The sequence below is a fragment of the Cavia porcellus genome, unplaced genomic scaffold (genome assembly GCF_034190915.1).
Source record: "Cavia porcellus strain 051 isolate PalLab524CR breed Dunkin Hartley unplaced genomic scaffold, mCavPor4.1 scaffold_4, whole genome shotgun sequence".
Classification (NCBI taxonomy): domain Eukaryota; kingdom Metazoa; phylum Chordata; class Mammalia; order Rodentia; family Caviidae; genus Cavia; species Cavia porcellus.
Window position 1 is genome coordinate 112,620,746 of NW_026947487.1, and position 17,380 is coordinate 112,638,125.

General features: G+C 40.6%; 1 protein-coding gene across 5 annotated transcripts in view; it reads left to right on the forward strand.

Annotated features, from left to right (window-relative positions):
* The window catches only part of Wwox (WW domain containing oxidoreductase), an 895,605-nt gene that overhangs the window by 48,098 nt on the left and 830,127 nt on the right, over nucleotides 1-17,380 (forward strand). For all 5 annotated transcript variants that reach the window (XM_063246722.1, XM_063246724.1, XM_063246725.1 and 2 more), the window contains exon 5: nucleotides 4,310-4,416. In XM_063246722.1, the coding sequence (XP_063102792.1) occupies nucleotides 4,310-4,416 (107 nt within the window). The remainder of the gene's footprint in view (nucleotides 1-4,309; nucleotides 4,417-17,380) is intronic.

Below are 17,380 nucleotides of genomic sequence, written 5' to 3' on the forward strand. Positions count from 1 at the left end.
CACCTTGTTCTCTTTGATTACCATTTTGTCCTCCCCATCAGCCACTGAAAAGTACCATTTTTCTCTTGATTCTGTGAGTTCGGGGTTTTAGATTCCTCATAGGAGTAGTGTCATGTAGTGTTTGTCCTTCTATGTCTGGCTCATTTCACTTGGCACGGTGTTCTCTAGTTTCCCCAGTGTTATCACAAATGGCAAGGTAGCCTTGTTTTCTAAGGCAGAATAGTGCTCCATTGTATGTATAGACTGTGTTACATTTTTTCTGTCCATTCATCCATCAGCAGGTGTGTGGCTTGCTTCCAGGTGTTGACTGTCATATATAATGCTGTAGTCAACATGGTAGTGCAGATATCCACAGTTCATTTCTTTCTGATTTACACCCGGAAGTGGGATTAGAGGGTCATATGTTAGATATATTTCATTCGTTTGTTCATTTATTTATTTACTTGTGATAGTGGGGATTCAACCAGGGCTTTTGCACCAATATACATCCCCAGCCCTGTTTTATTTTTATTTTTTTTATTTTCAAGACCAAATCTTCCTAAATCACTATGTTGCCCAGGCTGGCCTTGAACTTGCAAACTTTCTGCTTCACCCTCCTGGAGTGCTGAGATTATAGAATACACCATCACACCTGTCATATATTTTTAATTTTTTGAAGAAATTTTATACTATTTTCATGATGGTGGTACCAACTCCATCAAGGAATATATGTGTCCTTTGTATAAAGGTTCCCTTTTATCTACATACTCCTCAATAATTATCTTTTGTGGTGTTTTAAAAAAGTTATGTATTTATTTATTACAGTGCTGGGATAAGCACAGGTCCTTTTCCCTGCTAAGCAAATTCACTACTACTGTGGTACAATCTCAGCCAGTTTATTTTTTAATAAATAGTTCCTTAACAGGTGCGAAGTGATGTCTAATGCTTTTGTTTTGCTTTTCTCTCATGATTTGTGATGTGGAGTACATTTTCATATACATGTTTGCTATCTGTATATCTTCTTTGGAGAAGTGTCTACTTAGTACCTTTTATTCATTTATAAAATTGGATATTTGCTATTGAATTCTGGGTGTTCCTTATATAAGAAGTATTTTGGATGCTAAGCCTCCATCAGATATATGATGGGCAAATGTTTCCTCCCGTTCTGTAGGTTGCCTTTTCATTTTGTGGAATGTTTCCCTTCATGTGCAGAAGCTTTTAGTTTGATATAATCCCACTTGTCTCGTTTTGTTTTGTTGTCTATGGTTTTGGTGTCACGTAGTGATCTCCTTTGATTTATCTCTTGTACTGGTCATTTACACCCTCTCTTTCTCTTTTGTTCTCTGCCTTGCTAGTCCTTTATCAATTTTATTAGTTTTTTTTTTTAAATAACTGACTTTTAACTTTTATTCCTCTGTATTTTATTCCTTTTATTTTTGTTTGCCTTCCTTCTGTTTGTTTTAGGTTTAATGCAATTTTATCTTTCAAACTTCTTTTTCAATATATGTAATTAAGACTATGGGTTGCTTTTTAACCTTGGTATTACTATATCATAGACATTATATATTACATATATTATTATAAATATATATATTAAATATGTGTGTATATATAAAAGGTATGTGTATATATAAAAATATATAAAAGGCTTGTCTTGTTCTAGAAAAGTGCCCTGTCATTGAGACATATCCCCAACCCCTTCCATAGCTTCTGACACTTAGAATTTTAAAAATTATTTATTTTAAAGTATTTTCTAATTTTCAGTGCAACTTTGAATCACAATTTCTTATTTATTTAAAAATATATTTCCATAAATCAGACTCACATGTGTAAACATCATATTGTCTCCCTAGGATAAGAAACTGAAAGAGTAAATAAGATCCAAAGTATGCAATACATATTGTAAAAGGGGAAGAAACTGTTTCAAAGGAAACTGCTGAAAGGAGTGGGGGAAAGGAGAAATGAAGGAAGGAAAAAAATATATGATAGCTGAGATAATTATGCTACTAAATTCTATTAGTCCATTGAAAAGAGTGGTTTGTGCTTATATTGTTTGATCAGTTTTACATGCCTACATCTTGTAATCTGAGCAACTACTTTGAGAATAACAACACTCAATGTTTTAACCATTGTTAATCTCGTATTACCTTGTTTTGAAATTCTCTATAATTGTCTATTGTTTTTCTCTTTAAAATAAAATTTTAAAAATTATATATATATATGTATATATATTGCTAGTAAGGAGAATTTTCTGAGATTTTGTTGATTTCTAACTTAATTCCATTGTGGTCCTAAAATATGCATCTCAATTTTAATCCTTTGAAAGCTGTTGACATTTGCTTTTAGTTTTGAACAGTCAATTTTGATAAATATTGCTTAGATATTTGACTGTATGTTTTGCTGTTGTATTTGGTGATTAGTATGTTCAGTTATTTCCTATTGTCAGTTACACTGTTAAAATCTGCTGTATACTTTATCTTTGCTACTGAGAGTGCTATGCTAATATCTCTCATTGTGACTGTGAACTTTTCTATTTCTCCTGCCAACTCTTGTCAGTTTTGAGTTATGTATGCATGAAAATCTATTATTAGGTACATATATATAAATTTAGAATTGTCATATATTCTTGGATTGAAATTTACCATTATGAAGTGTTCAACCTTTTCACTTGTAATACTGCTTTCTTTAAAGTTTCTTTTTTTGGAAATTAGTATAAATGAAATCAGATTTCTTCTGACTCATGTTACATGTTATATCTTTCCCAATGTTTTATTTTAAATTTTTCCCTTACATTAAAAAAATATAAAGCATGACATAGAGTCTTCTACAAGGTGCATGTTATATATGTGTTATGTAATCTGAGTATTTTCTATTTTAATTGCAACTTTTAATCTTGGGGCTCAAAATGAGTCTTGAATTTGTTGCTTGATGTCTGTCATTAGTTTTAGAAAGTTATTGGCCATTCAAAAATTGCTAATGTCTTAAGCTGTTCTATTTTGGGGAGGCTCAAATTATGTGTTTGTGAGAGAACATAAGACATTGTGCTTCAACATGTCTCTAATGTTTCTTGGTGCATTAATCATCTTTCTTTTTATACTTCATTTTGAATATTTTCTTTTGACTTACTTTCTAGTTTTCTTCACTGTGTCTTGTTTTTTAAAAATCTGTGCTTTGTATTTTAATTGTGCTTGGTGTTAACTTACATATTATTTATTTGATTACTTTTTATTGTTTCAGATTCAGCAGCATAATTTTTTATCTGATCTGTTCATTTCTTGGATATATTACTTATTGTGATTTTGATCCTTATTTGTGATAATGACATTGTATAGGCTGCCTGTGCATTTGTTTCTAGTTTTCCTTCCTCTGTCTTTTGTTGGGATCTTATTTTTATGTAGTCTAACTGTTTTCGTCTGCACATCAGAGATTTGAAATAATTACAGTGATAGTGTTGGACTCCAGAGAGTACTTACTGTATAGTTGTCCCTTCTCCCTTCGGCAATTAGACAGGGACAGATCACTTTAATCCAATCAGAAATTGAAATGGCTTTAGGCACTTGTTCTCATGCTAGACTAATTTTGGTTGTACTATGAGGCAATAACCCTTTAGGACCCTAACCAAAAATTTGATGTTTTTACCAGAGCTAGAGTACTCCTAGGATCTGGGCTGATATGTGTGTGTTTTTTCCTATCTAAGACTGCCACAGCTTGGCCCATCTTCTCAGGCTCTCTGACCACTACTTTTAAGATTAGAATAGGAATTGAGCGGAAAAATGTGCTAAGTGTTAGTCTAAAGAATTCTTAGTAGTAGCGTCCTTTTCCGAGGCTTTCAAACAAGGCTGTGTGTGTGTGTGTGTGTGTGTGTGTGTGTGTGTGTGATGTACTGCCCAGCTTGTTAGATCGTTTTTCGTAGTAAGGTGTGTCCAGAGAACCTAAGCCACCATTATTGGGAGCAGAAGTGCTGCAAGCATTGCAGAACAGATTGTAAGTCCTCCCACCCCGAGATGTCACTCACGGTTACAGGGCAGGCTGTCCCTTGCTCTTCTGTCTCGGGACCTCCATTTTTGCAGTTGCTTGGTGTCTAGGGAAAGCTTTGTCAAGTGTACTCTCTGGACCTGTGGCCAGGCGCTTCTGTGTGGTGGAGGCCATACTAGCGACTACAAGATGTTTTGTAGATGCTTTGGCCTTTACTTACTAGGTATGAGTAGGAGCCCGCTGACAGTGTCTCCAGAGTTTATACCTGTCCCCTGGGTCACACCACTGACTCAGACTGAGAACTTGGTTGTGCTGATGCTGTGTTTTCTGATGTTGATTTTTCTTCAAACCGTAGGGTTTGAAACAGCCAAGTCTTTTGCCCTGCATGGTGCTCACGTGATCCTGGCCTGTAGGAACATGACAAGAGCCAGCGAAGCAGTGTCACGCATTTTGGAAGAGTGGGTAAGCAGTTGACTGTTCTGTTTTATAATTGCCGCGTATGCATGCCGGGCTAAACACATGGAAGTTTTAGTGCAGTGCATAAAGTTTATTGCTCTTGGAATAATGTCTTTATTTTTAAAGTCATCTTCACATTGTTTACTTTATGGATGAAAGGATGAGCAAGCCTGTTATTGCCCATGCATTTGTTTAGAGTTCACTGTCAATGTCATCTGCTTTATTAGTCAGAGGTTTGAGAATGTTTACTCATTTAGCTCATTTATTAAGAAAAATAAAACATGGTTAACGCCCATGAGTGCAACTAGGAGGTTGTTATACTTGTGGTTTTTAAGATTAGAGAAGGGAAGGCTTTAACCCTGTCTCTAATTTTATGATTTTTTTCTCTTGTGTGGGTATTGGTGTTATGTTTTTGTGCTTAAACATTTACTAAGAATGGAAATGCTTTGGGGACCAAGGACATAGCATCAAACAAAACAAATTCCTCCACTTGTAGACTTCCCTTCTAGATAGGAAAAGTAGACCATGAAGGGATAATCATGTTTGATATTTAGCATAGCACCAGGCTGCAATAAGTGTGTGAAAGGACAATAAAGCAGAATAGGGACAAGTAGAGAAGCTGAGCTGTGTAGATGGAGTGGTCAGTGGGACCCTCCTAAAAGAAGCAAGCCACATAGATGCCCGGAGAAAGGCTTGCCTAGCAGTAGCAGCGCATTTGCAAAGGCGTGGAGGTAGGCCTGGAGAATTCAGAGCTCATAGGGAAGCGAGGGCATCTGGAGCCCAATGAAGAGGAGATGGGAGAGCAGAGTGGTGGGGATGTCTCACAGGGTCTCGGAGTCAGTTGGGGGAAAGACATTAGAGGGTAGGAGCTAGGGAGAGACACAAGCTGATGGGTATTTTTTCATGAAGTAGAGATGCATTCATTCATTCACGTGCTTGTGAAGTCTGCCACCATGGTGGGTGGTTTGTTACCACTTTATATCATTGCATTATCAGTATAATAAAGAGCATGTGACACCCTTCCCCACACTCCTAGTAACATGATGGGTTTCCCTGCCACCCCATCTTCCTCAGCTTTGATACTTGTTCTGGTTTCCTCCACGCTCTCCCTTATCTCACACGTCTGAAAGGGGATTTTACCTGGCAGATCATTAAGTACCACCTTCTTGTGTTTCTCAAGGTTCATTTGCTATGATCTAGTTTTTTAAGCTACAAGCCAGCTTGAGTGTGTTGAGACATTATCTGGGGTGAATTGTAGCACTGTCGGGCTGGGAAGGTACTGCAGCATACTGATGCCTCACAAAGATTCTCAAAATGATGCAGCATTTTGTGTTGTAGCAAAAGCTCATTCAGAAGTCTGGGCCTTTTGGTTCCATGTTGGCCGCCATATACCCAGGCTCTGTGGTTGTTTATGGCTGTGATTCTGGAGGTAGAGTCTATTTCTCTACCTTCTATCATCCTCTTTCCTGCTGTCTTCCTCTTTAGCTACCACTGTACATGCTGGGATTGCCAGGTCCAGAATGCTTATGTCTACTTCTTAGCCAGTGGAATGTAGCCCACATTCACTAAGTACTTGACATGTCCTGCTCTGGGCAGGGCTTCTCATTTGCTTGTGAGGTTGTAATCTTTTCCATTACAGAGGAGCCAAGGGATGGCACAAAAGGATGTACGCAGAGCTGCACAAATGGTGAACCTCAGAGTCAGGTGACCACCTTGCTCCCTCTGGCTTTGAATGCTGAGTCTGTCCACTCTACCCCTCAGCCTGGCTTTTCTTCCACTGTCAGTATTGTATAGGTTGTGACCTTTCAGAATCTATAGGTAGTAGCTGTGTGATTAAGTTCAGGATTAGTCATGTTTCTTACAGGAAGCTATTCTGATCCACCATAGCATCCTTTTACATTCAAGCTGTCCTTTCTAGAGCTCTCAAGCCACTTTTAGGGAGATCCTATTGCTTTGTAAATGTAGTTTAAGTGAGAACACACTCCACATAGGTATGTATTAAGAACCTACCCCTGATTACTACTGCTTATAATTATTTCATGCACACATGCCCTTATCCTGAAATGTTTTGGATGCTCCAAGGTTAGAAATAGCAGAAAAATGAAAACAAAGTAAGATCACATGGAAAGTGTAGAAGTAAAGTATCCTTTTGAAGAACTTAGGGGGAGGTAAGTGGAGGAAGCCCTCAGTTCCCAGTCTATCTCTAAAGAAACATCAGACATGGGGTTTGTGCTTGTGTTGTTCATCTACATAGGTACAGCTGTGGTTCTTGTCAGGTGCCTACAATGTGGATCATAGCTGCTGTCCTTGGCCTGTAAACCAAGTGCCTCATCTTCTAAGTTTTCTAAGGAGCCCCCTGTGACTTCTTAAGAAAGAAGTTTAACTTTGTTCTGTTTTTAAGATGGAGTAGATTCTTCTTTGTTCGGCAGCAGTGTCTATACTTCTTTGGGAATTAGTTCTCTAAGTTTGGGATACCAATAGGTATAGCTGGGTCTTGCAGTCGTGTGGTTTATTATTGCCCTTAGCATTTTGTTGGAATGGGTTTTTTTTTTCCCTTCCTCTCTTTATGCAGATCTTGCCTATCCACTCCCAAGTCCTATGATCCAAGGACATTCCAGGGGGCACTGTGTGTAAAGAACAGTAGCTGATTAGGTGCCCATCCATGTGTAATTTGTAAACCCACAGCAAGATCTCAGTGTCCAACTGCAGAGCTCTTCAAGGGCCAGAGTGGGGCTCCCAGTCCCTTCTCACTCTTGCCCTCTTACAGTTTTCATATTTTAGTTTTTAGATTTTGGATACTTACGATGGGATGCCAGACTTCTCATTCTGAAGAGAATGGCGGTTGGCCAGGGCTGAGCAGATGAGCCCGAGGCCAGCCACTGATGTACTAGCTGTTTGCAGGAGGAAAGGGATGGGGCTAGAGAGGGCCATGGCTGATCATCAGAGGGAGATTGTCATGAGTGAGCAGTCTGCCTCACAGGTGCCAAGCCTACCCACCCAAGGTTGCCTCGTTGTGCATAGAATACACAGGGTGTGAAAAGAACTGATACTACATCTGACTGCCAGTGAATTCTGGGTCCATGAGATGGCCAGTGGCTTAGCACTGCTGGGCAGAAGTGGACTGGCATAGTAGGAACTGATGCTCATTTCTTGGAGTTATCACTTGAGCCACATCTGACTCCCCAGAATATATCTCAATCCTTTCCCTGTCACACAAAGAGAACAACCCAAGTATGTTTAGTTTGATGAGATTTGATTCCTCTGAAAGACTTCAAGCCCAATCTTTCCTAACTTCTCTCTGAACTTTGCATAGACTTCAAATCTTGTGTGGGCTGGTTAGGATGACCAACTTTCAAAAGGATGAAGCAGGAATCCAGCTCAGCTTGTCTGGTTTTCTTATGATCATCAAACCAAAATTTCCAAGAGGTTCAAGAAAGACAGGGTGAATGGTCTTCAAAGTGTCTCATGGGGTACATTGGCCTTAATCCAGAAACTAGGCCTCATCAGTAGGTCTTAGGGCTGGTCTGATACTGAACACATGAAGGACACAAGTATGCAAAATTAACTCCCCTGCTCTCCATGTCCCCCCCTTGTGACAACAAATGACTTTCAGTTTTGTCTCGAGGTTTGTTTCTTGAGGATCCAAATTGTTCCCAGTTCTTTGCTACTGTGGTGAAATAATGCTATATTATTAGAAGCAGATACATACTATTACCTTAGGCAAGTTTTAAAAAACTTTTCTAAGCTTGAATTTCTTTTATCTATGTAATGCAAATAACAGTGTTTATGTCAAGAGATTAGGGGTGATTGTAGTGCACATACTGGCTGAATGTGTAAAGTATTAACACATTGTGGGGAAAGATGAAGTGCTCAATTAAATGTTAGCTGCTGCTATTAATAACCATAATGATAATAATTTCTTATTCACACATGAAGTGCAAAGCAGTGCTTGCTTTTCTTAACCTCACCAAGTGACCGAAAGAGGAGTTGTAGGGAGGATGTTTATCAAAGCATGATTCAAATGGGGTTGCACTGAATTCCTTTTCTGTCTTCATATGTCTGGACTCCTACATTTTAATAGATGTGTATTTAGTTTGTTGATTATTATTTTCCAGTGTGTACCTCATATTAGCACTCAACTGTCATTTGAAAAGCCATCTTAATTATTTATGTGATTGCTTTTTCTTTTGTATTTACAAAGAACTACACTTTGCATATATTTAAGAAAGATGATTAAGGGATTAGTCATCAGGAACAGCAAGCAATGGTTTATATCAAAATGGTTATTGAGAAAGCAGAGAGATGAGGGTAAAAATAGAAGATTTATTAGTTGGAGGTAATGGAATATGCATGTTTTAGGGAGCAAGTGCATGCTTGGATGATCGTAGCCATACGGTGCGATGCTGCGGTAGCATAACTACTCCAGTTTTCAGCAGAGCTGGTGCCAGCTTCGTTTATCCCCTTGGAGTGAGGCCTGTGAAAGGCACTGGCAGCCCAGTGCCTTTTCAGATTGGGAACATCATTTTCAGATTGGGAACCCTTGGAACCTACTATTGTTTTAGGCACACGGGCTGCACACTCTGCTATGCTTTTACTAGTTCCTGACACCCTTCACTTTTGTAAGGATAAATAAGGATACAGGGAAGGGAATTGTTTTCACTTTTAGGAACTTCTCCAGAAATCCAGACATTTTTAGGTTCTTGCAAATCCGTTCTGCAACATGTGGTGATACGGCTTTGCTGCTTGTGAGAATTTCTCTAGTGTCTGTTGACACTAAAGCTTAAATCCTGTAATTTGCCACTGCAGATGGGAGGGCTTAGATGCGATGTCGCGTTTCGGTGATATGTGTGAGCGTTGGGGCAGCATGCAGTACACAAGGTAGCTATGATGCAAGCCCCATGCCTGTCACAGTCAGCAGCTTGGCTTGGGGAAGAGGTCATTATTCAGTGCATCACAAGTTACAGGGCTCATCCCCATTGTTTTGAATGATCTTTAGCTAAACAAAAATATAAAAGCTATTAATCCTATTAATGTTTATAGATTATTGGGAAGAGTTCATTCTGAATCAGTCTCTAGGTTTTTTTTTCCTCATTTCTCTGCTTTAAAAATTGTTTTTATGTGTAGTATTAGATTTTCAATAAGTAAAGTATGATATTAACAAGTCTATGAACCAGAGCAAACTATATATAAACTACTTGCTTAAAGTAATAAACCTACACTCCCAATAAAAGGTAAAAGTGAAGTTCTGAAGTTCTTCTGTGGGACAATTTTGTTTCTAAATATCACTTACTGTCACTTGCAGGTGGGTGGGTATTCATACTTGTCTTTACTTAACAATGAAATAGATAGGGCTTGGGAGACTGGACTGGGGAAAAGACTTACCTAAGGACTTACCTCACAGCTAGGAGATAAGAGGTGGATCCAGGATTTGAAGCCATATTTCTCAATCCAAAGCTGTTGTGATACTCGACTCAAAATTCTTGTTGTCAGGTCGGTGATTTAGCTCAGTGGCTTAAATGTGTGCCTGGCAAGTGCAAGGTCATGAGTTCAATCCCTGACACACACACACACACACACACACACACACACACACACACACAAAATTCTTGTTGTGTGTATTGTGCCAGAAGATGGACCTGGCTTTTTCCAGGACTCAGCCAAATATATTCAGAGATCTGTAAAGATATGTATCAATGTTTCATAATATGAAATGAAGCAATTCCCTAGCAAAGAGAGTATCCTGCATGACTCCTTGAATCTGATGGCACTGACAAACTGAAGTGAGGAAGCTCTTTTCCTCTTCCCTTCTCTGACTCCCATTTCAAGTAATATATGTGTATTTACTGTTGTACTTAAGTTGCCTATTTGACCTTTATTGTCATAGGCCCGGTAAAGATTCTTTATCAGATAATAAATTATTCATTTCCCTCAAAGACATAATTGGTTGCTAAAATATTCTGAGTTTTCTGTCTTCAGAATGCCTAAAAATTGTGCTTGAGACTTCTCCTCCAAGTCTTCCGTTTCATTTCTCATGCTGAAAATTTTACATTGACTTATTCTCTACTGTTCTTTGTTCTTTGATCACTTTTGCTCTCTCTCTCTCTCTCACTCTCTGGCCACTGCTTGCATCTTGAACTGAATTTTTTAAAACTTTCTATCCATTGTAACCTTTGTATAACGAGGTCTGTGATGAACCACAGTGTTAAACAGCGAAAGTCAAGTGTAGGTGGCTAGCTCCAGCCCATCACTCCCAGTCACATGCAAGCCAAAGCAGATGCATCCTTTCATTAATGTGGGGTCCCCTGAGTTCTTATTAAGCGGTTTTGACGTAGTTTGAAGAGACAGATTTCATCTTCAGATGATATGCAGCCAGTGGCTGAAAGGCCTGCTTCTGGCCGCTCAGCTTTTAGGCTTTGTTATTTAAGAGGGAAAAATGTGCTTGGGACTGTTTTTCATATTTATTATGGTGCATTCAGAGCACCTCAGATACAGTGCCTGTTAGATTAAACTGAGAGGAAAAACAGTCCTTCTGCTGATAAAACCTCCTGTACAAGGGCAAACAAAGATACAAGCAGAGACCAGACAGCTGGTTTCAGATTGGGGCAGCACACATTGCAATAGGTTAAGGTTCATTTGGGCAGATAGTTAGAATAGAGCCAACTTTTCATTTGTACAGAGGTATCCCAGAAGATGAGAGGGCTCCTGCAGGCTGAGTGTTGAATCCCGGTGAGAATACTCACTGGCGGGTGTACCTGGCCCAGTCTGGTCCTTTCACTGAACCGTGTCTCATTTACCTGCAGAATGACATTAACTATGGCTCTCAGGGTTACCCTAAGGACAGAGTAAAACAGCACACATAATCTGCTGCATAGAACCTGGTGTATGGCAATGATTCAGTGAACGGTAGCTACAGAGGCAGCCAACTCCTTCAAAACAGAGCCCTAAAAGAGACAAATATACTCATGAATCTTCTTGGAAAAATATTTGCTCTTTGTCTTAGTTCAGGCTGTAATACTGAAAATGTCACAGACTAGGTGGCTTAAAGACTATTTATTTCTCACAGTTAATTCTAGAGACTGGAAGTTCCAGAACATTGTGTCTGTGTGGTTGAATTCTTGGTGGAGTCCCTCTTCTTGGTTTGTAGATAGGCATCTTCTTATTGTGTGCTTCCGTGGCAGACAGCACAGCAAGGGAGGGAGGGAGGGTGGAGAAGGAGGAGAACGAGGTAGTGTGAGTGAGAGCCTGTGTGTGCACAAGGGAGCAAGCAAGGTGAACTGTTCCATTTCTCAGAAGGACACCAGTTCTTTCTTGAGGGCTCCATTTGCATAACCTAATTACCTCCCTAAATCCCCATCTCAAATGCCATCATTTTGAGGGTTAGGGTTTCAACATATGAATTTGGAAGGGACACCAGTAGTCAGTCTGGAGCATTTTTTCCAAGGACCCCCCCCCCCCAAAGTTTGTGTCTCTCTGATGTGCCACATGCATTCATTCTGAACCCAAAGCATCAAAGGTCTTAATTTATTTCAGCATGAATTCTAAAGCCTCCTTTGTTGTTGTTCTGGTTGAATGATGAAAGTACTAGGAAGTAGCTGAACCTCTTCATCTTTCCAACAGTGTATCAGTGAATACTGAGATGAGCTAGAGTAAGGAACTGGGCTCCTTCTGTTCCTAGGAGTAGAGAAATGACTGTCGGGTGCTCAGTGGCCATGCCCTGCTAGACAGCTGGCTGCTCTTGTTCCCAGAGGCTTCAGGGAGAGTCATCTCTGCTCCTTTGCCAGCTGGAGGATGTAGATGTAGCCAAGTCTATGAGACCCAGCAAAATGGATGCTAAGAATTGGCTGTAAAGTTTGTGAAGCCTAGCCACAAAGTCTCTGATCATCTTCTGTCCCAGAGGTGCAGCCCAACTCACCTCCCTTAACTCATAGTCTGTACCTAGGGCCTTACCCTTAATAAGCAGAAGGTGACAGAAATGTTCTACTCCCAGTAAGGTCCCCACAGGCATTGCTGCCTCCTCTAAAACACTCTCTTAGGTCACTGGCTGGGGGGAAGCCGGCGCCATGCTGTGAGGACCCTTGCCCTGTGACAACAGCTGTTTCTGTGAGGCCTGTTGGCCCCGCAACCCACCTCAGCCTTGGGATGACTACTACTCACACTTAGAGATTCGGATTGCAAGGGTCTTTAGTCAGAATCACCCACCAGCTAAGTCGCTTGTCATTCTTCTCCTACAAAAAGTTGGTGAGGTACAAAATGCTTAGTGTCATAAGACACTGTGTTTATGATGCAAAAATGGATGGCTCACACAGGACCCTGGGATTGTGGGAAAGGATCTCCGTGGTACTCAACAGGGTGTCTGAAGGACAAGACATGGGGACTTATCCTGTGAACTCCTCAGAATTGTCGGACTCTTAGGTCACCAGGTTTTCATTGGCCTCCCAGATCACCTCAGTGGCCTTCTTCAATGTGCAGACCTCCCTTAGGCAACCTCGATCTAGGATGACCCAACTCTGGTGTAAGCTCCTTTATGGATGCAGAAGCCCCTCCCTGTCCAGGTGGCCCTCCTATTTCTACACACCTCCTAATTAGAAGAGTCTCCCTCTTCACCAAGGCCGAATCTTCCTCAAAACACCTTCCACCCATCCGCCCTGGTTCTGCCCTCTGAGTGCCACCAGCTGCCTTCTCATCAGAACCAACTAATACTAGTATCTCTCAAATTCCCTAAATAATAAATCCAAAGTTATTGAAGATACCAGGTTACTAAAAGTTGGCAGTAAGACCGGTGCTTCTCATTTATTTGCAACTCTTGTCCCTCTTTTATTATTGAAACTTGCGATGTGCAAGGTAAGGCTAAGCAGCTGGGGAGCACTGGACAGCTCCCCTATCCCACAGCAGGCAGCAGATGTGGGAGCCAGGCCCACACTGCCTTCTCTGGAGTTAATGAGTCAGCGAGGACCAAGACTCCAGTCTTCTCTCAAATGACTGAGGCACCCTGCACTTATTTACCAGGCAATTCCGAGGTTCCAATTGCTCCAACTACAACTCAGTCTGTAAATTGGGTAGCTGGGAGGATCTTCAATGCATCTTTGTAATGGCTTTGTTGTTGTTTATTAGGAAGGTCTAATTAACTTTGATTATTGCACTAATATTATGGCACTTTGACAACTCTTCAGATTTATGACTCTGGGAAAATAAACAAATGAAATGCAGGTGCTGGAGCAGAAAGAGAATAAGTTATTACTGAACTTTAATTACTTGGAAATGTGTAGCCAGGAGAGAATTATTTGATGAATTACAGGATGCTTAAAACCCACATCAAATTGTAAATAATAAGAAGATAAAAATAAAAAAGGATCTGGAAGGGTGCTATTTTTAAGGTAAGAAAGGATAGCACACATCTGTAATGGTCCCTATAGTGTTTCATTGATTAATCTCAGTGGTCTCCAATGCTGCAGAAACTTGCACAGTACTCCTCAAATTATGATCCCTCACCGGAAGTATGAGCTTCACCTAAGAACTTGTTAGAAATGCAAATTCCTAGGTCCTTTCCCAGAACTACCAGGTTAAACATCTAGAAGCAGGCCTCAGTGATCTGTGTTTTACCATCCTTCCAGGAGCCTGGGATACATGCAAAAATTGAACAGTACCACTTACCACTTCTTATGCAGTTTGCCTTTGTTTTACTAAGAGGCCAGATGCAGTTTTTATCTTTGCTTACAAAAATCAAATGTGCTTATTACCTACTTCACTGATAAGCTCCAAGAATTTCAGGAATTTCAAGAATTTTAAAAATCGTACAAATATTTGTCAAACATTTTTTTGTGTGCTAGGAAGAGTGGGTGATATAAGAGAGTTTAGAAGGATGTCACTGAGGAGGTGATATTCTCCAAAGGGGGAGATTGGTAAGAGTGGTACCTAGTCCTTCCATGCTAGATAGGTGTTCCCTATGTAACTCAGAGCAGTTGGGGAGGGAGGTGTGGGCAGGCTGTAGACAGCACAGGTTACATGGGCACATTGGGAGAGGAAAGAAGGGCGTGAAAAGCATGTGAATCCAGTTGGTCCTGGGAAAGGGAATAGTCAGATTTGGATACAGTGCACAGGAGGATACTGTCATTTTGGGCCAGAACTTGCAGGATCTTAGGTTTCATTTCCAGGAGGATGGATTTGGTCCTGGCAGGCAAGAAAGGATCTGAGTGGGGTGGTGCAGTCCATGGTCAATGGTGCAGAAAGATAGATGGATTAGAGCAGGTGTGGAGGCTGGAGCACAGCCAGCCATAGTCTTGGGCAGCAGTGTTCCAGTGGCTGCTCGAAGCTGGAAAGCATAAGACTTGCTGAACAGCCTTGCTCAGTTACAGACACTAAAAGAGTACTTTAACATCCACCCAAGAGTCCCAAAGACTTGCAGTAGGCATTCCTTTCAATGCTGCCTACCCCGAGAACCAAGACCCTTTAACAAGTGATAGGAGAAAGTCTCCTGTGTTTCAGAAACTATGCAGAGTGAGAGAAATGTGCTTATTTACTGCAGCGCCCTCTTAGGAGAAGGGTAATCAGATACTTTATTGTTCAAACCAGGAAATGTTGAGAGTAAAAGGAGGGATTTTTCATAATTATCCTGGGAGAGCAGGCATGAATAAGGAGAGAACTGGGAAGCCAGAATGCTGCAGTTTGGATCCACAGTGGCCCCCTAAAGCACGTGTGTTCAGGGCTTTAGGGGGCCCTGGTGCCGTGGAGAGATGGTAGGAACTTAGGGAGAGGTAGGGCCTAGTGGGAGATTGTTCAGTCACTGGTCGTGTGCCCTAGAAGGGGTTGTTGGGACTCCAGTCTCTTCTGGTTTCTCTCTTTTTTGCATCTGGGCCATGAGTTTAGCAGTTTACCCCACCAAGTGTTCCTCACCATGATATCCTGCCTCACTGCAGTCCAGAGCAAAGCAGCCAACCGACTGTGGACTGAAATCTCTCTACTGTGAGCCACTGTCTCAGATGCTTGTTACACTAGAGAAAGCAGACTAGCACACTGGTCAACCTTCCTATGAGCAGTCATCCTAATAATCCATCAAGGGCTCAGTCAAGCAGTCCGGCCTAGCTGGATTAAGACAGATTGGAGCCCACACTGGCCCCCTGCCCGGCAGGCTTGGATTGTGCCCTGTTACTCATCACTTTTCCTTTTTAGGATGTAGCTGTTTTCATTCCCAGAAAAGCTCCATCAGCCTCCAGGCCAAGCTTGTCGCCTACTTCTTGGAGAATTGCAAATATGACTGCAACTTTAGGTTTTTCATTCTAAAGACCAGAGTCCATCTTAAACACTGTTTCCTGCACTTCCTGGAATGTTTTGGATTCTCTATCTTATGGACAATAGAGAGTGTGTGGGAATAGGAATGGGTTTGAATGCTGGATTGAGCCAAATCATTTCATGAGATGAAGCTTCCATTCAGATTGTATCTAGTGAGATTAAAAATACTACAAAAGCAGTTGCTTTAGAATTTCCTTCTGTTTGCATGGATCACAGCTCATGTGGTCTGTACGTGTGATCACTAGAAGCTGGTTAAATGTTTACTGTTTACCCAGGTCGGTTTGCATCATTGCAGGCAGTGCCATGGCACTTGCTGGTGATACTAACCATAAGAAGTGTACCCAGGTTTGAGGCCCAGCGCACAGCTCCAGGCAGGCTGGCCTGCACAGATAGTTTGGTGGAGACATCTAGAAAAGTGGAAATAATTCTGCATAATTTAAAATTATCTGTTATTGTTCCTTTTAGTCACATGTGTCCTGCTGGGTTTTGTATAACTGTTTTGGCCAACAGTGGAGGATACAGCAAAGATGTGAGCAGATTTATGCAAGAATCATAATGAAAAATTTAGGTATTGAATTAGTGAAGCAATTTTGTCTGTTTTAGGGAAGTTATAGACTAACAATTACACTGCAGACTGTAATTCTAAAATGGTAGAATTTTAGCATGGGAAACATTTTGCTAAGAAACACAATTTAATTTGTGCACTGGACAGACCGAAAAACTGAGCTCATAGAGAGCAGCTTAGGGAATTTTGCCTTCTTTAGGGACAAGCTGTCATACTATTGATTTGCCTATTTTGAAAATTTATGTGTAGAAAACATTGTATGTGATTGCATAAATATCTATATGTACATGTATGTCTCTCTGTATATATGTATATATATTACCTATATATAATATATATGTATTTTTTTTTAGAATTCCTGCATGCAGGGATATGGAACCTGACATTTAGTATTTAACTGGGTGGCTTGATCAATTGTCCTTGTTTTTATAATAATAATAATGATGATGATAATGGCATCTGGTATTGTTCTAGTCATCATACTAAACAACTGAGGCTATCTTTATGATAGCCCTCTCTCATCACTAGAATTATATTTTCCCATGAAGATGCCGAGGCATAAAGACCTCAGGACCTTGTGCGAGCTCACACAGCATATAAGCAATAGAGATTAAGTGCCTTTGCCTCTCTCGTTCCTGTCGGATATCCCCAGTGTGTAGCCTATCACCCAGTCAATAGGAGGGATTCAGTAAACATTTATTGAATGAATGAGACGGTACAATAAGGTTGACAGCTGACCCATGGTGGCTGTAACCCATGTAGCAGCCTCTGTGGGAAGACACAGTTTGTAACCAGGGTTAATTTTTGGAAAGCAGACCAGGGTAAAGTGCCAGCTGACTTTCAAATATGAGCTATATGTGAATTGACTTTCATGCTGATGCTACTAAAGTGTCTCTCAGTCTTCAGTTCCCTTCCAATTTCTTCAGGAAAGGCTAGTTATTCATAAGACATTGTGATAAGATTATTTTATTCTACTTCTTTGTAAAGTGTTAATTTTGACCTTAGACATCTCAGTTAACCAGCTTCCCTACCCACTGTAACACAGTGAGACTTGGCTATAGTGGAATGGTGTCATAAATCAACATGATTCTGAAGGTCAGAAAAGTTGGCATTTATGTA